The 12,295-nt window shown below is 29.7% G+C and overlaps 1 protein-coding gene across 1 annotated transcript in view; it reads left to right on the top strand.

Moving 5' to 3' along the window:
- LOC142341666 (uncharacterized) overlaps positions 1–11,650 on the top strand; it is a 159,122-nt gene extending 147,472 nt beyond the window's left edge. Inside the window, exon 44 of the mRNA XM_075392792.1 lies at positions 11,360–11,650. Within this exon, the coding sequence (XP_075248907.1) occupies positions 11,360–11,480 (121 nt within the window). The 3' untranslated portion in view covers positions 11,481–11,650. The remainder of the gene's footprint in view (positions 1–11,359) is intronic.
- The last annotated feature ends 645 nt before the right edge of the window (positions 11,651–12,295 follow it).

Below are 12,295 nucleotides of genomic sequence, written 5' to 3'. Positions count from 1 at the left end.
AGTATAAGGGAAAACTGAAATAATATAACCTAAATTTCATATAATAGCTAATGATTTTAATGGCTTCGATAATTTGTGTTTTTGTTCGTACTTTTTTGAGATTTTCTGCGTCGTCTTTTAAATTGTTCGTAACTTTTTGAGATTTTCTGCGTATTAGTCCGTTCCTATGGCTTAGTGTAAGCAAAGACATGTCCCCTTTTTTCAGATTGATTTTAAAGTAAATTTATCAAGAATTATTTCGTTACAAGCTAAAGATTTTTTAGACTTTTGAAATTATTTGGTTTAAGATTGATTGATCTTTGACTTTAACCTCATTTTTCTTCTCTATGTCGACTTTTTTTACCTAATCTCATTTTGAAAAAAAAAACATCCATCTGCTTTATAGTTAGGAAAAACTAAATTTGTGTAGTTAAGGTTTCATCTGATTGCACTTTGACGTTGTAACTGGGTTCTTTTAAATTTATATATTGGGTTTCTGCCGCGAAATTCTTGTTTTTGCTTATTTCGCTGTTTGTTGTTTTTCAAGTCATTTTGTAACAATAAAAACAATCACCCTGCTGTTAAAAATTTAATTGAAAATAGAAGAGATTATACTGAAAAGTTCATTCTCTGATGGCGTTGACACTTTTCTCGCTTAGTTTTCTTGAGTTTGCTGTTTTTGCATTTTTTTTTTATTTTTATGCAGCCGCAAAATTCTGACCGGTCTCATAAAATTGTAATTGACGATTATTTAATATGGTTACCCGAAACAGTCAGTTTATAGCCAATAGTCTTAAAAAGTATGATATTAAAAATGTTCAAAGCTTTTTCAAACTTTTCAGTTTTTTTTGTTCTTTTCGTCAACTTGTAACTTATTCTCGTCATCTAGAGGTCTCATACAATTCCTTGAATTCCATAAAACACATGTCTACTGATATTATGTCGTAACTGATGTTTTGTTTGTGGACAATATGCGTTTTCATAAAAAAAATTGTGAGTGGTGTATTTGTGTTTCTTTTTCTCTTCTTTTAGCTTATTCAGGTAATAACAGATCCCAAATGTGGCCCAAATGAACGAACTTATTTACTCTTCAAGTATAATTTTAGCTGAATTAGTATAAGGGAAAACTGAAATAATATAACCTAAATTTCATATAATAGCTAATGATTTTAATGGCTTCGATAATTTGTGTTTTTGTTCGTACTTTTTTGAGATTTTCTGCGTCGTCTTTTAAATTGTTCGTAACTTTTTGTGGTTTTCTGCGTATTAGTCCGTTCCTATGGCTTAGTGTAAGCAAAGACAGGTCCCATTTTTTCAGATTGATTTTAAAGTAAATTTATCAAGAATTATTTCGTTACAAGCTAAAGATTTTTTAGACTTTTGAAATTATTTGGTTTAAGATTGATTGATCTTTGACTTTAACCTCATTTTTCTTCTCTATGTCGACTTTTTTTTACCTAATCTCATTTTGAAAAAAAACATCTATCTGCTTTATAGTTAGGAAAAACTAAATTTGTGTAGTTAAGGTTTCATCTGATTGCACTTTGACGTTGTAACTGGGTTCTTTTAAATTTATATATTGGGTTTCTGCCGCGAAATTCTTGTTTTTGCTTATTTCGCTGTTTGTTGTTTTTCAAGTCATTTTGTAACAATAAAAACAATCACCCTGCTGTTAAAAATTTAATTGAAAATAGAAGAGATTATACTGAAAAGTTCATTCTCTGATGGCGTTGACACTTTTCTCGCTTAGTTTTCTTGAGTTTGCTGTTTTTGCATTTTTTTTTATTTTTATGCAGCCGCAAAATTCTGACCGGTCTCATAAAATTGTAATTGACGATTAATTTAATATGGTTACCCGAAACAGTCAGTTTATAGCCAATAGTCTTAAAAAGTATGATATTAAAAATGTTCAAAGCTTTTTCAAACTTTTCAGTTTTTTTTGTTCTTTTCGTCAACTTGTAAATTATTCTCGTCATCTAGAGGTCTCATACAATTCCTTGAATTCCATAAAACACATGTCTACTGATATTATGTCGTAACTGATGTTTTGTTTGTGGACAATATGCGTTTTCATAAAAAAATTGTGAGTGGTGTATTTGTGTTTCTTTTTCTCTTCTTTTAGCTTATTCAGGTAATAACAGATCCCAAATGTGGCCCAAATGAACGAACTTATTTACTTTTCAAGTATAATTTTAGCTGAATTAGTATAACGGAAAACTGAAATAATATAACCTAAATTTCATATAATAGCTAATGATTTTAATGGCTTCGATAATTTGTGTTTTTGTTCGTACTTTTTTGAGATTTTCTGCGTCGTCTTTTAAATTGTTCGTAACTTTTTGAGATTTTCTGCGTATTAGTCCGTTCCTATGGCTTAGTGTAAGCAAAGACAGGTCCCATTTTTTCAGATTGATTTTAAAGTAAATTTATCAAGAATTATTTCGTTACAAGCTAAAGATTTTTTAGACTTTTGAAATTATTTGGTTTAAGATTGATTGATCTTTGACTTTAACCTCATTTTTCTTCTCTATGTCGACTTTTTTTTACCTAATCTCATTTTGAAAAGAAACATCCATCTGCTTTATAGTTAGGAAAAACTAAATTTGTGTAGTTAAGGTTTCATCTGATTGCACTTTGACGTTGTAACTGGGTTCTTTTAAATTTATATATTGGGTTTCTGCCGCGAAATTCTTGTTTTTGCTTATTTCCCTGTTTGTTGTTTTTCAAGTCATTTTGTAACAATAAAAACAATCACCCTGCTGTTAAAAATTTAATTGAAAATAGAAGAGATTATACTGAAAAGTTCATTCTCTGATGGCGTTGACACTTTTCTCGCTTAGTTTTCTTGAGTTTGCTGTTTTTGCATTTCTTTTTGTTTTTATGCAGCCGTAAAATTCTGACCGTTCTCATAAAATTGTAATTGACGATTAATTTAATACGGTTACCCGAAACAGTCAGTTTATAGCCAATAGTCTTAAAAAGTATGATATTAAAAATGTTCAAAGCTTTTTCAAACTTTTCAGTTTTTTTTGTTCTTTTCGTCAACTTGTAAGTTATTCTCGTCATCTAGAGGTCTCATACAATTCCTTGAATTCCATAAAACACATGTCTACTGATATTATGTCGTAACTGATGTTTTGTTTGTGGACAATATGCGTTTTCATAAAAAAATTGTGAGTGGTGTATTTGTGTTTCTTTTTCTCTTCTTTTAGCTTATTCAGGTAATAACAGATCCCAAATGTGGCCCAAATGAACGAACTTATTTACTCTTCAAGTATAATTTTAGCTGAATTAGTATAAGGGAAAACTGAAATAATATAACCTAAATTTCATATAATAGCTAATGATTTTAATGGCTTCGATAATTTGTGTTTTTGTTCGTACTTTTTTGAGATTTTCTGCGTCGTCTTTTAAATTGTTCGTAACTTTTTGAGATTTTCTGGGTATTAGTCCGTTCCTATGGCTTAGTGTAAGCAAAGACAGGTCCCATTTTTTCAGATTGATTTTAAAGTAAATTTATCAAGAATTGTTTCGTTACAAGCTAAAGATTTTTTAGACTTTTGAAATTCTTTGGTTTAAGATTGATTGATCTTTGACTTTAACCTCATTTTTCTTCTCTATGTCGACTTTTTTTTACCTAATCTCATTTTGAAAAAAAAACATCCATCTGCTTTATAGTTAGGAAAAACTAAATTTGTGTAGTTAAGGTTTCATCTGATTGCACTTTGACGTTGTAACTGGGTTCTTTTAAATTTATATATTGGGTTTCTGCCGCGAAGTTCTTGTTTTTGCTTATTTCCCTGTTTGTTGTTTTTCAAGTCATTTTGTAACAATAAAAACAATCACCCTGCTGTTAAAAATTTAATTGAAAATAGAAGAGATTATACTGAAAAGTTCATTCTCTGATGGCGTTGACACTTTTCTCGCTTAGTTTTCTTGAGTTTGCTGTTTTTGCATTTCTTTTTATTTTTATGCAGTCGTAAAATTCTGACCGGTCTCATTAAATTGTAATTAACGATTAATTTAATATGGTTACCCGAAACAGTCAGTTTATAGCCAATAGTCTTAAAAAGTATGATATTAAAAATGTTCAAAGCTTTTTCAAACTTTTCAGTTTTTTTTTGTTCTTTTCGTCAACTTGTAACTTATTCTCGTCATCTAGAGGTCTCATACAATTCCTTGAATTCCATAAAACACATGTCTACTGATATTATGTCGTAACTGATGTTTTTGTTTGTGGACAATATGCGTTTTCATAAAAAAAATTGTGAGTGGTGTATTTGTGTTTCTTTTTCTCTTCTTTTAGCTTATTCAGGTAATAACAGATCCCAAATGTGGCCCAAATGAACTAACTTATTTACTCTTCAAGTATAATTTTAGCTGAATTAGTATAAGGGAAAACTGAAATAAAATAACCTAAATTTCATATAATAGCTAATGATTTTAATGGCTTCGATAATTTGTGTCTTTGTTCGTACTTTTTTGAGATTTTCTGCGTCGTCTTTTAAATTGTTCGTAACTTTTTGAGATTTTCTGCGTATTAGTCCGTTCCTATGGCTTAGTGTAAGCAAAGACAGGTCCCATTTTTTCAGATTGATTTTAAAGTAAATTTATCAAGAATTATTTCGTTACAAGCTAAAGATTTTTTAGACTTTTGAAATTATTTGGTTTAAGATTGATTGATCTTTGACTTTAACCTCATTTTTCTTCTCTATGTCGACTTTTTTTTACCTAATCTCATTTTGAAAAAAAACATCCATCTGCTTTATAGTTAGGAAAAACTAAATTTGTGTAGTTAAGGTTTCATCTGATTGCACTTTGACGTTGTAACTGGGTTCTTTTAAAATTATATATTGGGTTTCTGCCGCAAAATTCTGGTTTTTGCTTATTTCTCTGTTGTTGTTTTTCAAGTCATTTTGTAACAATAAAAACAATCACCCTGCTGTTAAAAATTTAATTGAAAATAGAAGAGATTATACTGAAAAGTTCATTCTCTGATGGCGTTGACACTTTTCTCGCTTAGTTTTCTTGAGTTTGCTGTTTTTGCATTTTTTTTTATTTTTATGCAGCCGTAAAATTCTGACCGGTCTCAAAAAATTGTAATTGACGATTAATTTATTATGGTTACCCGAAACAGTCAGTTTATAGCCAATAGTATTAAAAAGTATGATATTAAAAATGTTCAAAGCTTTTTCAAACTTTTCAGTTTTTTTTGTTCTTTTCGTCAACTTGTAACTTATTCTCGTCATCTAGAGGTCTCATACAATTCCTTGAATTCCATAAAACACATGTCTACTGATATTATGTCGTAACTGATGTTTTTGTTTGTGGACAATATGCGTTTTCATAAAAAAAATTGTGAGTGGTGTATTTATGTTTCTTTTTCTCTTCTTTTAGCTTATTCAGGTAATAACAGATCCCAAATGTGGCCCAAATGAACGAACTTATTTACTCTTCAAGTATAATTTTAGCTGAATTAGTATAAGGGAAAACTGAAAAAAAATAACCTAAATTTCATATAATAGCTAATGATTTTAATGGCTTCGATAATTTGTGTTTTTGTTCGTACTTTTTTGAGATTTTCTGCGTCGTCTTTTAAATTGTTCGTAACTTTTTGAGATTTTCTGCGTATTAGTCCGTTCCTATGGCTTAGTGTAAGCAAAGACAGGTCCCATTTTTTCAGACTGATTTTAAAGTAAATTTATCAAGAATTATTTCGTTACAAGCTAAAGATTTTTTAGACTTTTGAAATTATTTGGTTTAAGATTGATTGATCTTTGACTTTAACCTCATTTTTCTTCTCTATGTCGACTTTTTTTTTACCTATTCTCATTTTGGAAAAAAAACATCCATCTGCTTTATAGTTAGGAAAAACTAAATTTGTGTAGTTAAGGTTTCATCTGATTGCACTTTGACGTTGTAACTGGGTTCTTTTAAATTTATATATTGGGTTTCTGCCGCGAAATTCTTGTTTTTGCTTATTTCGCTGTTTGTTGTTTTTCAAGTCATTTTGTAACAATAAAAACAATCACCCTGCTGTTAAAAATTTAATTGAAAATAGAAGAGATTAAACTGAAAAGTTCATTCTCTGATGGCGTTGACACTTTTCTCGCATAGTTTTCTTGAGTTTGCTGTTTTTGCATTTTTTTTTATTTTTATGCAGCCGTAAAATTCTGACCGGTCTCATAAAATTGTAATTGACGATTAATTTGATATGGTTACCCGAAACAGTCAGTTTATAGCCAATAGTCTTAAAAAGTATGATATTATAAATGTTCAAAGCTTTTTCAAACTTTTCAGTTTTTTTTGTTCTTTTCGTCAACTTGTAAATTATTCTCGTCATCTAGAGGTCTCATACAATTCCTTGAATTCCATAAAACACATGTCTACTGATATTATGTTGTAACTGATGTTTTTGTTTGTGGACAATATGCGTTTTCATAAAAAAAAATTGTGAGTGGTGTATTTGTGTTTCTTTTTCTCTTCTTTTAGCTTATTCAGGTAATAACAGATCCCAAATGTGGCCCAAATGAACGAACTTATTTAATCTTCCAGAATAGTTTTAGCTGAATTTGTATAATTGAAAACTGAAATAAAATTACCTAAATTTCATATAATAGCTAATGATTTTAATGGCTTCGATAATTTGTGTTTTTGTTCGTACTTTTTTGAGATTTTCTGCGTCTTCTTTTAAATTGTTCGTAACTTTTGGAGATTTTCTGCGTATTAGTCCGTTCCTATGGCTTAGTGTAAGCAAAGACAGGTCCCATTCTTTCAGAATGATATTCAAGTAAATTTATCAAGAATTATTTCTTTACAAGCTAAAGGTTTTTTAGACTTTTGAAATTCTTTGGTTTAAGAAACATTGATTGATCTTTGACTTTAACCTCATTTTTCTTCTCTATGTCGACTTTTTACCTAATCTCATTTTGGAAAAAATCCAACTGCTTTATAGTTAGGAAAAACTAAGTTTGTGTAGTTACGGTTTCATCTGATTGCATTTTGACGTTATTCCTGGGTTCTTTTAAATTTATATATTGGGTTTCTGCCGCGAAATTCTTGTTTTTTTTTCTTTTTTTTTGCTGTTTGTTGATTTTCAAGTCATTTTGTAACAATAAAAACAGTCACCCTGCTGTTAAAAATTTAATTGAAAATAGAAGAGATTATACTCAAAAGTTCATTCTCTGATGGCGTTGACATTTTTTTTAAGCAGCCGTAAAATTCTGACCGGTCTCATAAAATTGTCATTGACGATTAATTTAATGTGGTTACCCGAAACAGTCAGTTTATAGCCAATAGTCTTAAAAATTATGAAATTATAAATAATCAAAGATTTTTCAAACTTTTCAGTTTTTGTTGTTCTTTTCGTCAACTTGTAACTTATTCTCGTCATCTGGAGGTCCCATCCAATTCCTTGAACTCCAGAAAAAGTCTACTGATATTATGTCGTAACATATGTTTTGTTTGTGAACGATATGCGTATTCATAAAAAAAATTGTAAGTGGTGTATTTGTATTTCTTTTTCTCTTCTTTTAGCTGATTCAGGTAATAACAGATCCCAAATGTGGCCCAAATGAACGAACTTAATTACTCTTCCAGTATAATTTTAGCTGAATTAGTATAATTGAAATTTGAATTAAAATTACCTGAATTTCATATAATAGCTAATGATTTTAATGGCTTCGATAATTTGTGTTTTTGTTCGTACCTTTTTGAGATTTTCTGCGTCTCTTTGTAAATTGTTCGTATTTTTTTGAGGTTTTCTGCGTGTTAGTCCGTTCCTATGGCTTAGTCTAAGCAAAGACAGGTCCCATTTTTCAGAATGACTTTTAAATAAATTTAGCAAGAATTATTTCGTTACAAGCTAAAGATTTTTTAGACTTTTGAAAATATTTGTTTTAAGAAACATTGATTGATCTTTGACTTTAACCTGATTTTTCTTCACTATTTCGACTTTTTACCTAATCTCATTTTGGAAAACATCCATCTGCTTTATAGTTAGGAAAACTAAATTTGTGTAGTTAAGGTTTCATCTGATTGCATTTTGACGTTGTTACTGGTTTTTTTTAAATTTATATATTGGGTTTCTGCCGCGAAACTCTTGCTTTTGCTTTTTTTGCTGTTTGTTGTTTTTCAAGTCATTTTGTAACAATAAAAACAATCATCCTGCTGTTAAAAATTTAATTAAAAATAGAAGAGATTAAACTGAAGAGTTCTTTCTCTGATGGCGTTGACACTTTTCTCGCTTAATTTTCTTGAGTTTGCTGTTTTTGCATTTTTTTATTTTTACGCAGCCGTTAAATTCTGACCGGTTTCATAAAATTGTAATTGACAATTAAATTTTTGTTGTTATCCGAAACTGTCAGTTTATAGCCAATTGTCTTAAAAATTATGATATTATAAATGTTCAAATATTTTTCAAACTTTTCAGTTTTTGTTGTCCTTTTCGTCAACTTGTAACTTATTCTCGTCATCTAGAGGTCCCATCCAATTCCTTGAATTCCAAAAAAATGTCTACTGATATTATGTCGTAACTAATGTTTTGTTTGTGGACAATATGCATTTTCATTAAAAAAATTGTGAGTGGTGTATTTGTGTTTCTTTTTCTCTTCTTTTAGCTTATTCAGGTAATAACAGATCCCAAATGTGGCCCAAGTGAACGAACTTATTTACTCTTCCAGAATAGTTTTAGCTGAATTTGTATAATTGAAAACTGAAATAAAATTACCTAAATTTCATATAAAAGCTAATGATTTTAATGGCTTCGATAATTTGTGTTTTTGTTCGTACTTTTTTGAGATTTTCTGCGTCTTTTTGTAAATTGTTCCTAACTTGTTGAGATTTTCTGCGTATTAGTCCGTTCCTATGGCTTAGTCTAAGCAAAGACAGGTCCCATTTTTCAGGATGACTTTTAAATAAATTTAGCAAGAATTATTTCGTTACAAGCTAAAGAATTTTTAGACTTTTGAAATTATTTGGTTTAAGAAACATTGATTGATCTTTGACTTTAACCTCATTTTTCTTCTCTATGACGACTTTTTATTTAATCTCATTTTGGAAAACATGCATCTGCTTTACATTTAGGAAAAACTAAATGTGTGTAGTAAGGGTTTCAGCTGATTGCATTTTGACGTTGTTACTGGGTTCTTTTAAATTTATATATTGGGTTTCTTGCCGCGAAATTTTTTATTTTTGCTTATTTTGCTGTTTGTTGTTTTTCAAGTTATTTTGTAACAATAAAAACAATCACCCTGCTGTTAAAAATTGAATTGAAAATAGAAGAGATTATACTGAAAAGTTCATTCTCTGATGGCGTTTACATTTTCTCGCTTAATTTTCTTGAGTTTACTGTTTTTGCATTTTTTTTATTTTTACGCAGCCGTTAAATTCTGACCGGTTTCATAAAATTGTAATTGACAATTAAATTTTTGTTGTTACCCGAAACATTCAGTTTATAGCCAATTGTCTTAAAAATTATGATATTATAATTGTTCAAATATTTTTCAAATTTTTCAGTTTTTGTTGTCCTTTTCGTCAACTTGTAACTTATTCTCTTCATCTAGAGGTCCCATCCAATTCCTTGAATTCCAATAAAAATTTCTACTGTTATTATGTCGTAACTGATGTTTTGTTTGTGGACAATATGCGTTTTCATTAAAAAAATTGTGAGTGGTGTATTTGTGTTTCTTTTTCTCTTCCATTAGCTTATTCAGGTAATAACAGATCCCAAATGTGGCCCAAATGAACGAACTTATTTACTCTTCCAGTATAACTTTAGCTGATTTAGTATACTTGAAAACTGAAATAAAATTACCTAAATTTCATATAATAGCTAATGATTTTAATGGCTTCGATATTTTGTGTTTTTGTTCGTACTTTTTGAGATTTTCTGCGTATTCTTGTAAATTGTTCGTAACTTTTTGAGATTTTCTGCGTATTTAGTCCGTTTCTATCGCTTAGTCTAAGCAAAGACAGGTCCCATTTTTTCAGAATGACTTTTAAGTAAGTTTATCAAGAATTATTTCGTTACAAGCTAAAGATTTTTTAGACTTTTGAAATTATTTGATTTAAGAAATAATTATTTAATTATTTGATTGAAATTATTTGATTTGATTTTATGAATTCCAATAAAAATTTCTACTGTTATTATGTCGTAACTGATTTTTTGTTTGTGGACAATATGCGTTTTCATTAAAAAAATTGTGAGTGGTGTATTTGTGTTTCTTTTTCTCTTCCATTAGCTTATTCAGGTAATAACAGATCCCAAATGTGGCCCAAATGAACGAACTTATTTACTCTTCCAGTATAACTTTAGCTGAATTAGTATAATTGAAAACTGAAATAAAATTACCTAAATTTCATATAATAGCTAATGATTTTAATGGCTTCGATATTTTGTGTTTTTGTTCGTACTTTTTGAGATTTTCTGCGTATTCTTGTAAATTGTTCGTAACTTTTTGAGATTTTCTGCGTATTTAGTCCGTTTCTATCGCTTAGTCTAAGCAAAGACAGGTCGTCCCATTTTTTCAGAATGACTTTTATGTAAGTTTATCAAGAATTATTTCGTTACAAGCTAAAGATTTTTTAGACTTTTGAAATTATTTGATTTAAGAAATATTGATTGATCTTTGAGTTAAACCTCATTTTTCTTCTCTATGTCGACTTTTTACATGATCTCACTTTGGAAAACATCCATATGCTTTATAGTTAGGAAAAACTAAATTTGTGTAGTTAAGGTTTCATTTGATTGCATTTTGACGTTGTTGCTGGGTGCTTTTAAATTTATATACTGGGTTTCTGCCGCGAAATTCTTGTTTTTGCTTATTTTGCTGTTTGTTATTTTTTTCTCGTAGTCTTTTTATTGGCAGATCTCGTGAGCGCTGTAATGAGGCATTGCATTATGTAATTCAATTAGTATTTAGGTTTTGTAACAATTTTTGAAAACTCAAACATCTATTTTTGTTATCTCTTCATTTGGTTGACAGATAAGTCAAACATGCAGTTGAGCTCGGGTCACAACATCATGTGCGAACGTCCATTAACGAGCCGCCTTGTTTTTATAAATTCTTCCATGATGAAAAGTTTTAATTTCAACCCGGGTCGTTCTCCAGACTTCTTATTGAGAAGAATTTTTTAATATAAACCGGCTTTTCTGCAATTGCGTTTAAAATTGCTAATATTTGGGAAAAGTTGGGAATTTCATAGCCAATATTTTTTCCTTGACCCAGAGCTAGACTTAAACATTAGATTCCGACAGGTTTTTTCATTTTTTAATAAAAAATCTCTGAGCAGTGAATTGTGATGCAGCCAGCCTATGCAGACTCAGTTATTTTCGACTCAATTATTTTGGTCCTTTTTGAAAAGTGAATGTTGTTTGCAGAGGCGAGGTGGGCCCAGATGGCAACTTGTGGGTTGACACAGGTGCGGGTACTGAATGGAGTGATAACCGCGCCAATGTTCTCAGAGTCAAAGCAAACTTAGCTAAATTTTTAGAGTCTTGAAGAAACATCAAAGTTATGTACAACATCGGGGAAAACGAAAACTTACTCTAATTGGTTTTTGTTAAAAAATTGTTTAAATTGTGATCGGTTTCTATGGTACACATGAATCGTCGAATTTTGATCATAAACCTGTAAATTATGAAAAGACATTTTAATCTTCGATCTAAAAAAGATATTCAAAAAGCAGTTTCGTATCTTAAATCGAGTAATTAACGATTGTTAGTGTCTTAAGTCTTGAATAAAGAGTCTTTTCATAAATTTACAACATGATACGGGAACCCGAATAATTGACTGTGTTATAATATAATATGATGGGAGGATTGAAGCCAGCCCAATGAGCCCAAACTTGATAAATCTTGATAAGAATCATGGTAGATCTTATCAAGATCGACATTGAAATGACAAATGACTTGAAAAGAGCGAGGTTTGTACGGACTTGGAATACTTTTGCATGGGTATCAGGAATTATGATCTTGGCACGATAATGCAGAAAGATTAACCATTTGACGTATGCAATAATTATTAGGATTTATCAAGATTTAAATGACAGTAGTAGTTTTAAGTAAATAACATAACAAAACAGACAAAGCAGCATCTGATCATTGAGCAATGTAAAAATAATTTACATTAGTTATATCTATATCTGTTTGTTGCAATTCATGATGCAGCTTAATTCTAATTGTGAAACTTTGTAAATTTTGTATATATTGTTCAGATATGTAATTAAAGTTTTAGATTCATTAACAGCTACTGATTAAGGCTGATAACTTTGATGTTTAGATTCAAGCATTTGTTCTTTTGGCTTTAACAAAACC

The sequence above is a fragment of the Convolutriloba macropyga genome, chromosome 6 (genome assembly GCF_964194025.1).
Source record: "Convolutriloba macropyga chromosome 6, txConMacr16.3, whole genome shotgun sequence".
Classification (NCBI taxonomy): Eukaryota; Metazoa; Xenacoelomorpha; order Acoela; family Convolutidae; genus Convolutriloba; species Convolutriloba macropyga.
Note: the sequence above shows the minus strand (reverse complement) of the source record. Positions and strands in the feature narration are given on the sequence as shown.